Below are 16,473 nucleotides of genomic sequence, written 5' to 3'. Positions count from 1 at the left end.
CTCTCACCCAGTGTCAGCTGGGATAGGCTCCAGCTCCCCGCGACCTCCAACAGGATAAGCAGTTATGGAAAATGACTGAGGGATATTGCTGTTGAGTTTTTCAAATGTATTTTTTTGGCAAGCAGAGTGCCATCTAGTTTCATTATATCGGAGAGAAGGCAGACATCTCTACGACCGATATCTCCAATACATGGCGACTCACACCAAAACAATCTAGACTGACAGATAGCGCTACAGGTAAGAGGAAAACTTTGTATTTTTGATTTGCAGTGAACTATCTCTTTAATGAACGTTTCCTTGTTGTTCTGATGCCATCAGGTATAACAACAGCTTCGATGTACCTGCTCCTCCTGCAGTTCAAATTAACTTCCAACTAGTCAAACAATGTGTCATATAAGGGAGAATTATTGCATTGATCCGTATGATTTTAGAAACATATTTTAGTGCCCTGTTTAGCTGTAACAGTGAGAGTTTGTGAACAGGAAGTGGGCGCCATACTGTTTCCTGTATTGTTAAAACAGAGGCCCAAAAAACAGATTAAACGGCAAAACTAAGCAGCACTGATCAAATATAAGTCAAGATTGTGTTACTGAGTTGCATCACATCAAGTGTCAACCCACCAGCAGGAGCGTTTATTGGCGTGGCGTGGTGCGGTGCAGTGCATCCTCGTCGTTATAGGTTTTCTACCTCTTGAGCAAAAGTAAATGCCACAGCTCTTTTCATCTGTTTTCTCTCGTCTTGTAGCATCATTTTCAAAAGTATCTGCATCTTTCTCCTGCACAGACAGCTCAGTTTTATGAAAAGACCATCTCTCCTGCAGTGAAATACTTCTGTAAGAGAAGCAAGTCAGGAGGACTTTCTACCCACGTAGGGCCATTAGCAGCAATAAATGCTTGTTGGTTTTCTCTGAGTACTAAGACAGACCGCTGACATTTACACAGTTTATGAATGCTCAATTTAAGAAAAAAAATAATCGCAAGACAAGACACGGTGGTTTCAAACTCAAGGACAAAAAGGTTAAAATGCAAGCTTGATATGTTTAAAAAAATGAACGCTGAAACAGTCTGAAGTGATCTCAATTAAATGATGATTCCTCCCCTTTATAAAAAAGATGTCAACCAAACCACTAACGATAACTGGTGTGTCTAGTAATCTTTCACATGATTATAAACAGTTGTTCACGTGTCGTCCAGAGCATGCATGAAAAACATCTCTAATTTTTTAACACTTTCCATGTCACTGCGTCTTGAAGATTTTTTCCTCTAATGTACCGCAGTGCTCCTTGTTTGTTAAAGCAGCGCTCCCACTGTGTCACCTTTATGAGACTATAAAGCACACCTAGGCAATTACTCGGCTGCGGTGCAAATGGTGGCTAAGCAAGCAATTGCTGCTTTCCCGTATTTCACGCCAGTCATGTTTTTTCTTTTTTTCAGGCGTGCATTTGTCTCGAAGCATTAGTAGCTGTGAGAGCTCTGCCATTAGGTGCACTTTAGTGATGTTGACTCAAAGCTAGATGCACTCAATATATGCCCACAGTCACACATTATGTTGTATTATTGCTGTCTTACATTGCTGCTTCCCATTTAGCCACACAAATCATCCATATTATACAATCATCAAAATAATGTTCGTTCATTTCTGAAATAACTCAACCATTGATTTCCTAGTTACTGGTTTTGAGGGCAGCGTTTTGTCGAAGCTAATCAGTGTCTTGGCATCAGTCCTCTTTGCATCTCTCATCCCTGCTGCAGTTTATCAGCAGGCCACAGAGGGGCGCTGTGTAGCTGCATCCTGACTGATAACCTCTGTGAATTAGACATTTCAGCACACTATGTAATGATAGTAGCTTCCAATTCATTTGCATCCCTCTCCTCCGTAGTGCCCTAATGGGACACCAGCAGGGCCCAGGGCGATGGGAAATAATGCATTTGTCCAAAAATTAAGGGTAAATAAACAAGCATGAGGACATGAAGAGGAAAATAATCTCTTTTACTACTAAAGAGCAGGAGAGGAGGGAGAGCAGAGGGCACATTTATTCCCCACCGATGGGCCCGCTGTGATGTGAATCAAATAGATGATGAGTCACTTGGGTAGATGTTATTGCTAGCAGCCGGTAATTCATCATCACAGTCCGCTCACAATGAGTGGGATTGAGTGGGATCTAAGCTCTTGTACAAATCCACCATGATGCCAGTGTCATGTTCCAAGAAGACGAGATGGGGGATGCCATGATGCAATAGCACCTCTCGTGTTGCAGTGTTACACTACTCTTGTATGTTTGCTCTCATAATGATGCATGCTGCCATCTGTAAATTGTGTTTTGCAGACCTCAGGGAGACGTCAAGTTCAAGAGGAGGCCGTGACAGCCAGGCTACTGAGAGCAGACAGGGAGAAGACCAAGGTGAATTTATTTAGACCCAAATGAATGTTTTGTATTCAAAAAGTAAAGGTGTGGTAGATTATTATGAATTTACAAAGGTCTACCTTTTAAAAGTTCCTTTTTTTAATGCATAATTTTCCTGAATTGGCAGCTGTAGTGGTCGGGGCGTCAGACTGTGACCATTTAATTGTATTTTGCGACCATTTTTGGAGACAGTACTGTTAATTTTCATAATTAAGAGCACAAATGCAACTTGCAGATACGCCCTCATTATTACTGTTTTCTGAAATCTAGGTCCGTCTCCAACTCAGAATTATGTCAGTCGAATCAGATTTGGCTGTTCAATGCGAGCCTTCGACTGTTCATTCCTTTTTGAGAGTTTGAATGAGGTTTGTGGGACATTCAGGGTGACTACTAACTAACTACACTAACAACAGATAGATTGGAAATGAGCAATATTTTTTTGCTGACACTAGATATCAAACAAAAGCCAGACACTGTTATACTAAGTTGCTGTGAGCTGTGAATGTATCACTTCTAAGCAAAAGGCAGTAGATGACGTTATCTCGGGGTCTGACCGGGCAAAGTCCCTCTTTCTCTGGGCAGCTGCCTCTGTCTCACTCAGACTCACCCTGGCTCTGGGTCTGCAGCTGCCTCTAACAGAGAGCAGCATGAAAGCGGGAAGTGCTCACTCAACAACTTCATCTTGGGACCAAAACCTCCCCAGAAACACACCGCACACTGACTGAAAAAACACAAAACGGAAATAAACGACTGAGGGGTCTCCAACTGATGATGCGAATATTCAACTTTCAGGGAACAGCCCTGTTAAAATCTTCATTGTTTACTTTATGAACCACCAGGAGGGAGGAAGAATTGGTGTGTGTGTGTGTGTTGCTTTCCTACTTTACTCGTGGAGACTTCGCTCTGCCCTGCTTGTGTCTGTCTCCAACTTTTGTGTTGGCTGATTTGATCATGAAGATGCAAGTGACGATGCACTTGACCGCAGTTTTTTTCTCAGTCACCCAGGCTGGATCAAAACCTGTCCTCCTGCACTTCTCAGGTGGTCCAGATACAACTTCTAATGTCTCTACATCAAGCCAGCCGTCACTCGCATCCACATGGTCAAACCAGCCGAAATTGCTGAAATTGGATTGCCCCCATATTCAGACATTTATGGTTAAATACACATATGAAAATAAGAGTAATTGGATTATATTCACAAAAAGTAGGAAACGTGTTACCTGTGTTCGTTATAAATTTGGAAATCTCAATAAATGGCTTTATTATTTGGTTTTGGTGATTAATCTTGACAATGATTACATTTCATTTAAAGGTATACCCATTCTTGGAGCCCATCGGTATATACACTGCTCAAAAAAATAAAGGGAACACTTAAACAACACAATGTAACTCCAAGTCAATCACACTTCTGTGAAATCAAACTGTCCACTTAAGAAGCAACACTGATTGACAATCAATTTCACATGCTGTTGTGCAAATGGAATAGACAACAGGTGGAAATTATAGGCAATTAGCAAGACACCCCCAGTAAAGGAGTGGTTCTACAGGTGGTGACCACAGACCACTTCTCAGTTCCTATGCTTTCTGGCTGATGTTTTGGTCACTTTTGAATGCTGGCGGTGCTTTCACTCTAGTGGTAGCATGAGACGGAGTCTACAACCCACACAAGTGGCTCAGGTAGTGCAGGTCATCCAGGATGGCACATCAATGCGAGCTGTGGCAAGAAGGTTTGCTGTGTCTGTCAGCGTAGTGTCCAGAGCATGGAGGCGCTACCAGGAGACAGGCCAGTACATCAGGAGACGTGGAGGAGGCCGTAGGAGGGCAACAACCCAGCAGCAGGACCGCTACCTCTGCCTTTGTGCAAGGAGGAACAGGAGGAGCACTGCCAGAGCCCTGCAAAATGACCTCCAGTAGGCCACAAATGTGCATGTGTCTGCTCAAACGGTCAGAAACAGACTCCATGAGGGTGGTATGAGGGCCCGACGTCCACAGGTGGGGGTTGTGCTTACAGCCCAACACCGTGCAGGACGTTTGGCATTTGCCAGAGAACACCAAGATTGGCAAATTCGCCACTGGCGCCCTGTGCTCTTCACAGATGAAAGCAGGTTCACACTGAGCACATGTGACAGACGTGACAGAGTCTGGAGACGCCGTGGAGAACGTTCTGCTGCCTGCAACATCCTCCAGCATGACCAGTTTGGCAGTGGGTCAGTAATGGTGTGGGGTGGCATTTCTTTGGGGGGCCACACAGCCCTCCATGTGCTCGCCAGAGGTAGCCTGACTGCCATTAGGTACCGAGATGAGATCCTCAGACCCATTGTGAGACCATATGCTGGTGCGGTTGGCCCTGGGTTCCTCCTAATGCAAGACAATGCTAGACCTCATGTGGCTGGAGTGTGTCAGCAGTTCCTGCAAGATGAAGGCATTGATGCTATGGACTGGCCCGCCCGTTCCCCAGACCTGAATCCAATTGAGCACATCTGGGACATCATGTCTTGCTCCATCCACCAACGCCACGTTGCACCACAGACTGTCCAGGAGTTGGTGGATGCTTTAGTCCAGGTCTGGGAGGAGATCCCTCAGGAGACCATCCGCCACCTCATCAGGAGCATGCCCAGGCGTTGTAGGGAGGTCATACAGGCACGTGGAGGGCACACACACTACTGAGCCTCATTTTGACTTGTTTTAAGGACATTACATCAAAGTTGGATCAGCCTGTAGTGTGTTTTTCCACTTTAATTTTGTGTGTGACTCCAAATCCAGACCTCCATGGGTTAATAAATTTGATTTCCATTGATAATTTTTGTGTGATTTTGTTGTCAGCACATTCAACTATGTAAAGAACAAAGTATTTAATAAGAATTTTTCATTCATTCAGATCTGGGATGTGTTATTTTAGTGTTCCCTTTTATTTTTTTGAGCAGTGTATATATTATATATTCGCTATATTTGCATTTTTTCAGCACCGTGTCTTTTGATGTTTGCTGCTAATGGTCTGGCACCTTGTCGCTACTAGGGGTATAAATCACTAGGTTTATCAAAATAAAATATATCGATTCTTTGGACAATGATATGATATGTGCCGATATTAAAAGGTCTGCCATGATACATTGTTGATTCGATGTGATTTAGGGGCCTTAAGGTGAACGATATGAGACGATATGATATGATCATTTACCACAGAAGTTACAGAAGAAGCTGCTGCCCCTTTCTTTTTTACTTTTGCCCATAAAAGATAAATAACACATAAACAATATAAAGAATTGTAACCAGTTCAGTGCAGTAAAGTTTCTTTTAAATTGACTCCACTAACAAACATAACACAGCACATGGCATAAGTTCTTTTCATTTTAATCCAACCTATGATCTTTTTCCTAAAAAGTCAGGGTTAATTGGCTCAAAGCCCTGAAGACAAACTCCTCCCAACAACCACAAGATCATTTAACAAAAGCATCAAATTTGGCTCAACTATAACTGTCAAGGTTCATAGATAAAACTGTTGTTTTGTTGCCGGCCAGTTGTTATTAGCTTAAGAACATTTCTGCTGCATAAATAAGCCTAGTGGCTATCAGAGTTTTAACTAAGTTAACAAATTACATGTATTATTTATACTTTTTTGTACTCACTGTTGGTTAAAGTCACTGCGTCTCCTGACAAAGCAGCTCAGTTGAATGTACGTTTTGGGGCACCTGTTCTGTCAGTGTAAAATGATGTAGTCTGGAGCTCTGGTTGGTAGCATTCATATTTTGCTGAGGCATTTACTACATCAAAACTTTTCGGTGAAAATTGAATCGAGTCCCCTCATAATTGTGCCTGAACTCAAATTGGTATTCTAAATTTGTAGATTGTAGATTCTGCACACCTAATGATATACTGTAGTCAGTGCTCATTTACACTGTGCTCCTGCCACTTCCACATCAGCTTCCAAAACACTCCTTCATTATGTATTGTCCTGACGTTGTTATTGTTGTGCTCTCCTCAGGTGGAGCAGGAGCTGGAGAGAGCTAGAAGACTACTGGAGCAGTCTGAGGACAGCAGAGAGTCCCTTGTTCAACAGGTTTGTTTGTGTCTGTTTACCTGATTGTATATGCAGACGTACAGTAAACCTCAGGAGACAAAACAATAAACAGTGCAGCGTCTTCTAAGAGAGCTTCAGTGTGGTTGTGCCCACTGTCAGGCAGCCGGATGTCTTTCTCTGTCTCTGCTCACTCGGCTGATGATCGCCAGGTGGAGGACATGCGCAGTGAGCTGCTGAGGACGAGGAGGGAGAGGACCGAGCTTCAGAGGGCCCGGCTGGAGACTTCTCAGCCCATTGCTCAGCCACATGGCAACCACACCGACAGGGAGGAGGGGCAGCGAGGGTCAGGTACTGAATTTCAGTCTGGAGTCTGGGGGCGAAGGAACGGAGCATAAACAGGAAGACAGAGAGGATTTGGATGAAGGTTAAATGCACGGGTTAAAAGATTACTGTGCCAACTCTGTAACCTCAGAAATAGGAGATAAAATTGTGAGTAGCTTAGAGAAAAGTATTGGAAATCTTACCCATCAATGCTTTGTGGTTTTTTAGAATGGTATCGATTTTAGGGCATCAAGGGGCCTTAAAAGGCGGTGAACGTTTCAAAATGACAGATTCTGATAAGCTTGTGTAAAGTTCTTTATTAAACCAATATGAAATATGATTTTTCTGCAGATTTATATTATTTCACATTGATTGGATAAAAGACAGTCAAATGCTCGTGTATCAGCATGTTTGTTTATTGTGGAGAATCCTGATTCATTCACACCTCTCATCACTTCATTTATATTCAGCTGATGTCCACCAGCTGTCACGCTGCCTCAAGTGACCAAGAGAAGTGATTGACACGTGAGCCGTGCATATGAGTCCCTAATAGAGTGCTGTAGGTAAAGAGGTAGAATAAATCTCAGCGTGAGGTTAGAAAATAATTCAGAATTGACTCTGCTTAAAGGGGCGCTATCGTGCTAATTGTTAGGTTCATACTTTGTTCATATTTTGGGGTTAAACTCGAACATGTTCACATGCTTTAATGTTCAAAATACACTTTATTTTTCTCACACTGTCTCTGCTGGAACACCTGTATTCACCCTCTGTCTGAGTCGCTCTGTTTTCGTCCCTGTCTCTTTAAGACCAAAGCCTCTGATTGGTTAGCCTTTTCAGGTCTTCCCCATCTCTGCACTGTCATTGCCACAGGGGGATGACCATGGATGTATAAAGAGAACTTAATACAGCTTTGGAGGCGGAGCCCCGTTTATTCCAATGACAGTTGTTCAGTGGAGCCAAAAAAGTTTGACTCCCCAGGTGTAAAATTACCAGATCTTCTGCATCACTGGGCCCATAGAGCAAGTACAATAGAGACTTCGTTTACCGAGCGGCTAACTTCAGTCGGCTGAGCCAGCTACTTCTGGTTTAGCACTCTGCTAACTTGTATGGGGATGAAATAATTTCATCATGCAGGTCTTATAGACTTTTGAAATGTTATCACATTGAGTAGATTAAATTCTGATAGCAAATCATGTCATTCTGCACTAGTTGTAATGCTCAAAAGTCAAGTCACTCAAGTCTAGAGAAAAAAGTCTTTCTGGGCCCTATGGCATCACGTGACGGACCTGGAAGTGGTTGTGACACGGTTTGGCCGGCAATATCAATTTGGCTTTTAAGACCAGCGCACTTAGTGGGGACCAGGGAATGACTGCAGCACCTTTATCCACCCAGTCTGAAACGCTCTATTTTAGTGCCTGTCTCTTTAAGCCTCTTGCCCAAAAAACGTCCAATCTGCTCTGATTAGTCAGCATTTCCGAGTCTTCCATTTCCGCATCGTCATTGCAGCCGAGGAATGAATTTAACAGAGAATAGCGTCACTTTCTACTGTAAAAAATCACCAAGAAAAGCCCCTAAACCAAAATCTTCACAACCAGATATGTTTACTCAGGAATATTATCTGAATTTAGGGGGAAATAAACATCATCAGCAACCAATATTACATATTTCCTCGACATTAGCTTGTTGTATTTACTTGTAGCGATGTATGTAATGTACTTATAATGTACCTTGTCTCGAAAGTAGAAAACAAAATGTTGAAAATAGAGTATTCAGAACGTTCTGAAGTCTGAGGTTTTTGCTCACGGGGATCACTTTCACATGTTTACCACCACAAACTTTGTTTATTGTGGTTTTTAATAAGTGGTACAGTACTGTATGATATATTCACTGACATTATGTATATTAAGGACAAGACAAACAGAACATGTGGATAAAGAAACAAAACAACATACATATTGAAGAAGCAAAGCCCCAATAGTAAAATGAAAAAAAAAAACCAACAGCAAAAAAATCAGGCTATCAGATATGAATTTGTAAAAATTTAAAAGGAGAATTTGCAGGGCCGGCAAAGCTGTGTTTAAGTGAGCATGTCTAATGCTTCTTTTTCCTTTCTTTGGAACAGTGGGCAATTGGATTTTCTCTTATAATATGATTAAGAAAGGGATTCCATACTTTATAAACGGTCTTTGTGGAGCCCCTTAATGAGTATTCATTTTCTCTAATTTAAGAAGGTACAGTACATCTTCACTACGGCCACGTCTTATTTGAACGTCCTTTACTGTTACATTATACAGGGTGTCTGCAGGTCCTCAAAAAGTCTTCAGTTTTTATAGATATGAGGTCTTAAAGTCATTAAATAGTCTTTAACTGGAATATGTGAGGTCTTAATTTCCACAAATATCTAATTTTAAATCTAATTTAATTCATCTATCTACTTTCAGTAAAAATGAGTTGAGATCTTATGCATGAAATTCCATGTTTCTGATGTTACAAATCATTAAACCTACCACCATATCTAATACTATCTTTTTACTTTATTATTGCACTTACCTGTTGGCAACATGTAGATTAATCTAACTCACTCTAATAACCACATTCCTACATATATTTTACCCCTGCAAGGGATCATGGAAGGTCTATAAAAGCATTAGATTTAAGTGTATGTTTCCTGTAGAAACCCAGTTTATATAAATGACAGAAAATAAGGAAAAGCCTAACAGGTCCTCTTTAAATATTTATCTCATTCAAAATAAAAATGATGCCTGGGCTTTTTGCAGAAGATACACCACATGTCTTGTGTTCTCCAATCCATCAATCACCTCAAGTTCCTTGTCACTCTATGCTCTACTTTTCTTGTCTCCACATGTAGAAATCAATTCTAACAACACTTTGATTATGTGTCTGCATGTGTGCGTGCATGTGTTTATGTGTATAGATCGTTTGAGCCTGGAGAAAGAAGTGGCAGAGCTGCGAGCACAGCTGCGCACAGCCTCAGTCCTCAGTGAGGTTGAAGAACTGAAGAGGACTCTGGACCGCAAGGAGAAGGAGAGGGTCCAACTCAGCTTACAGGTGGAGGTGTGTGTGTGTGTGTGTCAGTGGGTATTTATATTAAACAATGAACTTTAAACCTTTCGTCTTGCCAGCACCCAGATCTCTCTGTTCATAGGCTGTTGCTTGAACTACAAATTATACTTCCACATTCTCCCAAACCTCAGATCAACTGATAAACCTTGACAGTGCTGATTAGTCATTGTCACTGTATTACTTAATACTCACCTAAAATGTTGTCAGAAACATATTTTAGTGAACTGTTTAGCTGTAATGTGAGATTGTTTGTGACCAGCTGGTTGCCATATTGTTTTCGTACGAGCTACCTGCATTATGTTGGCCACCAGCAGGAGCGTTCTTTGGTCCGGTGCGGTCCATTGTATTCTGGTAGTTGTAGGTTTTTTACCTTTTGGGCAAAAGTGAATGTCACAGCCCTTTTTCTGGTTTCACGTCATGTAGAAATGGTTTCAAAAGTAGTTGCAGTAGAGATGTCGATGCAGTCAACTAAGGCATTTATTTACTGATTGGGATCGGCTATCTTGAGCCTGGTCTGATCCCTACGTCAGCTGACACACTGGTGTTTTTTCTTGTGCAGCTGTCAATAACTGTCCTTGTGTGTGTAAAAGCAGGGCTGAGCCCCTCCCAGAGCGCAACACAACACGCCATAACTGAATGCAAAATGAAGTTTATTTATGTTGTTTACCTAATTCATGTGCACTTGTTTCATTTCAGCTCAGTGTGAGATAGTATCTTGCATTGTGCTTTTTGCTCATTATGGTGTTTCACTGCAGCCACGCATGACACCACAGCAAATGCAACAAATGTCCCACCAGCAAACAGCCAGTAAGAGTAATATATTAATGTAACCCGCACAAAAGATGCACAGATAACAAAAATAAAACCTCACACCTTAAGAGGTAACACACTGGAGAATACTCTCTTGAAGGGGTAGAGAAGGGATGGAGGGGTTTGTGATTTTATCCTACACTAACAGACAAACAAACAAAAAGAAACATTAAGGAACAGCTTGGATGCAGATGATTTTTTTCTTAATCTGTTGCAGAGCTATTCAGTTGTCAAGCATATACTTTGGGTTGGTTTTAAGAACTTTAAAGTATTTGATGTTTGCACTGTGCAGCTGTATTATCTAGGAAAATAAAATAGTATTGAATCAGGACTCTGTACTGACGGATACTCAATATTAAATGACTCTGATTGGAATCGGGGCCAAAAAACTTGATCAGAAAATCCCTAATTTGTAGATATGTATTTAAAGACCATCTCTCCAGCAGTGAAATACTCCTGTAAGCCCCATTCGCATGGTACTAGTATTACCGGGAGACTTCCAGTAATTGCTCATGCTGATGTCATCTGTGATCTCAGTCCAATGCAAATCTGTATGTCCGTAATTTGTAGAGTAAAAATTCCAGTGCAAATTACCTCCCATACTTCACCAACACGGACGTCATAAGATAATATTGATCTAGTGCGAACTGACATCTCTGATTTTGGGCCATATTCAGGTCTTTTGTTTTCTATGGAGGCTGTGTTGGAACTTATAATTGAAAGTTTTTACAGCATTTTGGTGCAGGAGGCTCAACTCACTACACAGCATGGAGACCCATTCACAAAAAGAGCAAGCTCAAATCTCAAAAGATGATGAGATAGATGACGTATGACAGTGTTTGGCAGAATCTGCTCTGTGTGTTTAACCTACATTTGAAAAAGAAAAATGGATGTTAACACTGTACGTCACTGTGAGCAGTGCTGTGTGAGTCTTTGTTGTGCAGAGTGGAGATACACGTGACTGTACGCATCATATCCACGGGGATACTGTCAGTAAATTCAGGTGAAATACAGACTTTGCTTATCCCATGCGAATGTGCAAAAACACAGACGTAGAGGGTGTAATTTCTAAATCACATGAGCTCCCTTGGTAATACCAGTCCCGTGCGATTACAGTTCCAGACAACTATCTGCCTGTCTTTGCTGTATACCCTAACGAATAAATACACTGAGGATTTCTCAGCTGGAGTGAAGGCGAACACAACAGGAGCATGCTTTTTGACTTTGCCTGTGTTGGCGTCTCCACCCTGAGCGGGGTTATTTCGGTTTGTCGGGTGCCTCTCATCCGTGGTCGCATCCTCCGCCAACTCGATGCCACTTGATCCTCTTAAAATCGTCAGATGAAGTGACAGTTGGAATAGGAGATCAGAAGTCAACCAGCAGTCATTTATCCGTCTCAAACTGGTACGATGTGTCACTTCCATCACTGTAACAAGATGTAAAAAAAACTGTAGGAGAAAAAAAACAAATTCCCTTGCTAAGCAGGGGTATTCAAGGCTATGGTGGGTATCAATAAAATGTTAGTAGGAATAGCTGCACTTAAAGCATTGGCACATTCCTCTAATCTCTGATGTTTCTTTCACCGAAAATGTGTTTAAACTCCCACGCTTCCCCTATCGCCGAGTAGGTGTTAAAAGATGAAGTGGGTGTTTGCATGTATCACCTGGGGCGTCTCTTATGGTTTTTATGTCTAGATCAAAATAGACGTTGGAAATGTTTCATTTTAACAGTAAATGAGCAAAACTGAAGTATAATGAGGAGAATAGGGTGGAAGATTCAATTTCTCAGTGACTGAATTTATACAGTCTAATAGGCCTATGACTAATCAGTCTATGACTAATTACTCCTAACTGGCAGTCTCATTCTGTATAAACACCTCAACGGCACCAGGCTAACCTTACTCGCCCTTTACTTAAGATCAAACTCTAAACTTCAAAGTGATTGTGATTTTCTCGTGGATATGAACTTAATCCAGTGCAACTCTGCTGTCAGACTACTTTTCAGACCAGCCGTGCAGATAATCCAATTGTAGGCAGCATGTAAACACAGTCTCAACCTTTCTGTTTTTGCCCTTTGTCCTCGTCTTTGCTCGCTGTTCCCGCCCTTAACTGTTGATCTTTTCTTAAAATCTCATACCTTTTTTCCTTTTTTTACTTCCCTCTGTCTTTTTTTCATTTTCTTTGCCTCAATTGCTCCAAACCTCTTCCTCTTCACTCCTGTGTCTCCCTTTCTCCTGCCTCTCTGTCCTTTTCCTCCCATTAGCAGTAGTAGTCGTCACACAAACACACACACACACTCTTGACCTTTCTCTGTTCTGTATTCCAGGAATTGTCATCAGACCTGGTGCGGCGGGAGCAACAGCAGCTACGAATGCTGGAACAGCTGAAGGAGATGCAGGTATTTTTATACTGGTTAGTGCGTCACACTAGCTTCTTTTACACCGCCTCTTCAAGGTGGGAATATTACACCATTATGCCACCTTACTGTGTTGTATATAAGGTACGATCGCAGAATGTGGGGACAGAGTTGTCTTAACTCAGAGTCGGGAACGGAGGTTGTGATAGCACGGACACGATGTCTGTATTAGAGGTTGACCGATGGTTATTTTTAATGGCCGAAATAATGATGATAATTTTGATTTGGAAAAAAAGTAGCTGTTAGCAGTTAGCAGCTAACTCAAAGAAGAAGAACAGTGGCTAAAATTTTCCACAAATAGGGAAAACAATTAGGCGTCTTACCCTCTGAGCAGAGGACGAGATCAGCCGCCATATAACAGGGACAGTAAATTATTGTTATTGCCAAGCCATGCTGTTGGTATTGTTTATAAAGTGCTGCAGACGTGTATATTATATGTCACAAAAGAGGCCCACAAAGTTGTGTTACATGTCACGCCTTTTTTGATTCCACAATGCCAGGATGCCGTCTAAAATTACACTCAGGACTGGAATGGAGTCATGAAGAACCTACTTCTTTGCTGCCCTGTAGTGTGACTTATGTGTAAAAAGGTCTACAGTAATTCATAGCAGATAGGTAATTTGCATCAAGGTCTCTAAACAAGGGTTGCTTGTTCTAGTGGCAGATTTAAATTGGAAGCATGCTGTGTGTAGCATCATACTCGGGGCCACAAGTTCATGAAATTACAACGTCAAGACACTGAGAACACTGCGGTAATAAGATCTTTCAGAATTAGGCCTGTTAGACATTTTAGGGAAAAAAAACAAAACAAAACACTGATTCAGATTCTAAAGAATGAACATACACTTTATTTATGAATTCACTCAGAGCCGAGGGCAGGCAGAGAGGAGGGAGACAGAGGCGTTACTCCAGGAGAGCACGAGGAGCAGAGATGAATTGAAGACCAGGGCCCAAGAGGCTGTGCGCCAGTGGAGGGCAAAGTGCAGGAGGCTGCAGAAGGAGCTGGAGGAGGAGAGGGCCCAGGCTCAATTCCATACCGACAAGGCCTCGCAGGTCAGTGGACGCAGATGCATTCATTACATGACTTTTGACACCACAGACTACAGTTGCAGCTGTGGCTAAGTAACTGCTGATCTTTGTAATGCTGGAAAAACGTACATCTTAGCAACTCGTTGAGTGGAGTGGACCCAGCTGCCCCAGGTCAAGGTATCACTAATGCAAGGAGTGGGATTGTAAAACTACATTTGAAGCCAGAAAAATAACCATTACTATGTCCTTTAAAGTAGGGCTGGGCAAAATATTAATATTATGTTGATATCGTAATATGAAACTAGATATCGTCTTAGATTTTAGATTTTGTAAGTCTTAATATTCTAGTCTTGTCTTTCTCTGGTATTAAAGGCTGCATTACAGTAAAGTAATGTCAAATCCTGAATTTACCTGACTGTTCTACACTACTGATGATTACATACTAAAAATCTAAAAATAGTCTGTGTCAGCACCAATAGCGAGTGCTACAATATGTGCACAACATCAATATCGAGGTATTTGGTCAAAAATATGGTGACATTTGATTTTCTCACCATGCACAGCCCCATTTTAAAGAGACAGTCCAGCCTTTTTACACATAACGATAAGTTTAATCATCTCAAGAGCACGACACAGCCTGTAAAAACAGTTCTAATAGTTTTCCAAAGTTTGGAAAAAGAAACCTGAAGCTGTCATCAGGGTTATTTCAGCTTGGCCTTGAGGCTCAAATAAGTTAACATTAAGTCTGTGTTACAATTTGGAGGTTCTAGGAGGCCTCTAGGAAGCAGGGGAGATCTAATAAATGGTGCTGTTGAGCTGCATTATGGGAAATGGAGGGTTTTGGGACTTTGACAGGTACAAGGGACTTACAGTTAAGATATCTCTGCCTTTGCTGCTTCAATTTTATGATTCCTCTTTCATCTTTCACTGGAGTGTCTCTTTAAAGCAACATTTTGCATCAAATTTTTTGGATCATGGTGCAAGAGCTGCGCCCACAGACAGATTTCTGTTTAAAGGGAGTCATTTTTCATCCTTCACAGGCTGTTAATTTTTACCACCAATGCAAAAACAGATTTTACTCGTATTATTTGCTTCAAATTTGCTCCAAAGTATGCACATTCAAAGTGGTGCGATGTGTATGTTTGGGGCTTTTATTGTGAAGGGCAAAACAGAAGGAGTGAGGTGATAATGTACTGCTGTTAATCATGTAGGAAGCAGTAAAGTTTTGGCCGTCTTGGTTAGGGCTACGGAGTCTCCATGTGACTTTTTTAAGCCTGACTTTTTTTAAGTTCCAACGTTAAGTCAGGGAAATCTTTTTATGATAGGTTGGGTTTATTAAAAGTTAAATCCACTCTGACACTAATCATACTGGCAAAGAAGTTGCAGGGTTCCTGGAAAAGCTGGTAAGTTAGACAAACTGTTTTCAAGGCCTGGAAATACTTTAAAATTAACAGAACGTTCTGGAAGAGTTTTGAATGTACATTGTTTTGGCTGTTGTTTAAAATGCGTTCATAAAAATGCCAAGACTTGTCAGGAATATCGAATTTGTGAGCAAAGATAGCAAGCGCCAACAGTTTGCTTAACCAGAAATGCCTGTGTGTTTATAGGCCCACCCATTTTAAAATACTTAAATTAAGTCATGGAAAATGGGTGAAATAATACTGAAACATTTTTAAAGAATTGGTTGGTAAAGTGTGTGGGAACCCTGAAGTTGCCATTTTCCTACTGAAAAAGTTTGTCCCATGGTGCAGAGAGCGTTGTGTATGAGGTATTTGGTGGTAAAGCCTCTGAGCAGCCTACATGGAACACTGTACAATAAAGAAACGTGTGCAGTTGGTAACAGACAAGCAAAACAGTTATTATTACTTTGCATTAGTTAGAGATGAAGAAGTGCTGTGTCTTTTCTCAGGATAGTCAGGATACCAATCAAAAGCTCTTAGTAGTCAGCTGCTGATTTTGTTCCTGTTGGCAATAGTCGTTCTGTTCAGCTTATCTTTGAACAAAGTGAAAGCCCTCAGTTGTTGCACAGAATCCAGCAAAAGTTTACCAGACTGTGGTAAATTTCACTGCAGCTTATTGACTAGGTATCAGTTGGCACTGGTGGGCAATTGCAGCCCAAATACATCAACTCCACTCATCAGCTCCCAGCAGCCCTGTCTCAAACGATCCGGATAGTGCTGCCACTGTTGCTGCTGCTGCTGCTGCTGCTGCTGCCGGCTGGGCTAACAGCTAGCCAGCTGGCAGCTCTGTCAACAACAACTGACTGTCTTTGTTGCATTTTCTGAGCAGTGGACTCTGGCTCGTGCGTACCTGCTTTGACTTTGACAGTGTGTTCTAAAATTTGAAGTAATCAATAATGTCCGGGCTGAAATGCATTTCTCAGCTCCAGTAG

At 41.6% G+C, this 16,473-nt stretch overlaps 1 protein-coding gene across 2 annotated transcripts in view; it reads left to right on the top strand.

Annotated features, from left to right (window-relative positions):
• LOC125897060 (centrosomal protein of 128 kDa) overlaps window positions 1–16,473 on the top strand; it is a 76,988-nt gene that overhangs the window by 12,733 nt on the left and 47,782 nt on the right. For both annotated transcript variants that reach the window (XM_049590105.1, XM_049590104.1), the window contains exons 8-13: window positions 2,327–2,401; window positions 6,387–6,461; window positions 6,632–6,770; window positions 9,679–9,818; window positions 12,963–13,034; window positions 13,920–14,105. In XM_049590105.1, the coding sequence (XP_049446062.1) occupies window positions 2,327–2,401; window positions 6,387–6,461; window positions 6,632–6,770; window positions 9,679–9,818; window positions 12,963–13,034; window positions 13,920–14,105 (687 nt within the window). The remainder of the gene's footprint in view (window positions 1–2,326; window positions 2,402–6,386; window positions 6,462–6,631; window positions 6,771–9,678; window positions 9,819–12,962; window positions 13,035–13,919; window positions 14,106–16,473) is intronic.

The sequence above is a fragment of the Epinephelus fuscoguttatus genome, linkage group LG11 (assembly GCF_011397635.1).
Source record: "Epinephelus fuscoguttatus linkage group LG11, E.fuscoguttatus.final_Chr_v1".
Taxonomy (NCBI): Eukaryota; Metazoa; Chordata; class Actinopteri; order Perciformes; family Serranidae; genus Epinephelus; species Epinephelus fuscoguttatus.
This window is presented reverse-complemented; position numbering and strand designations above follow the sequence as displayed.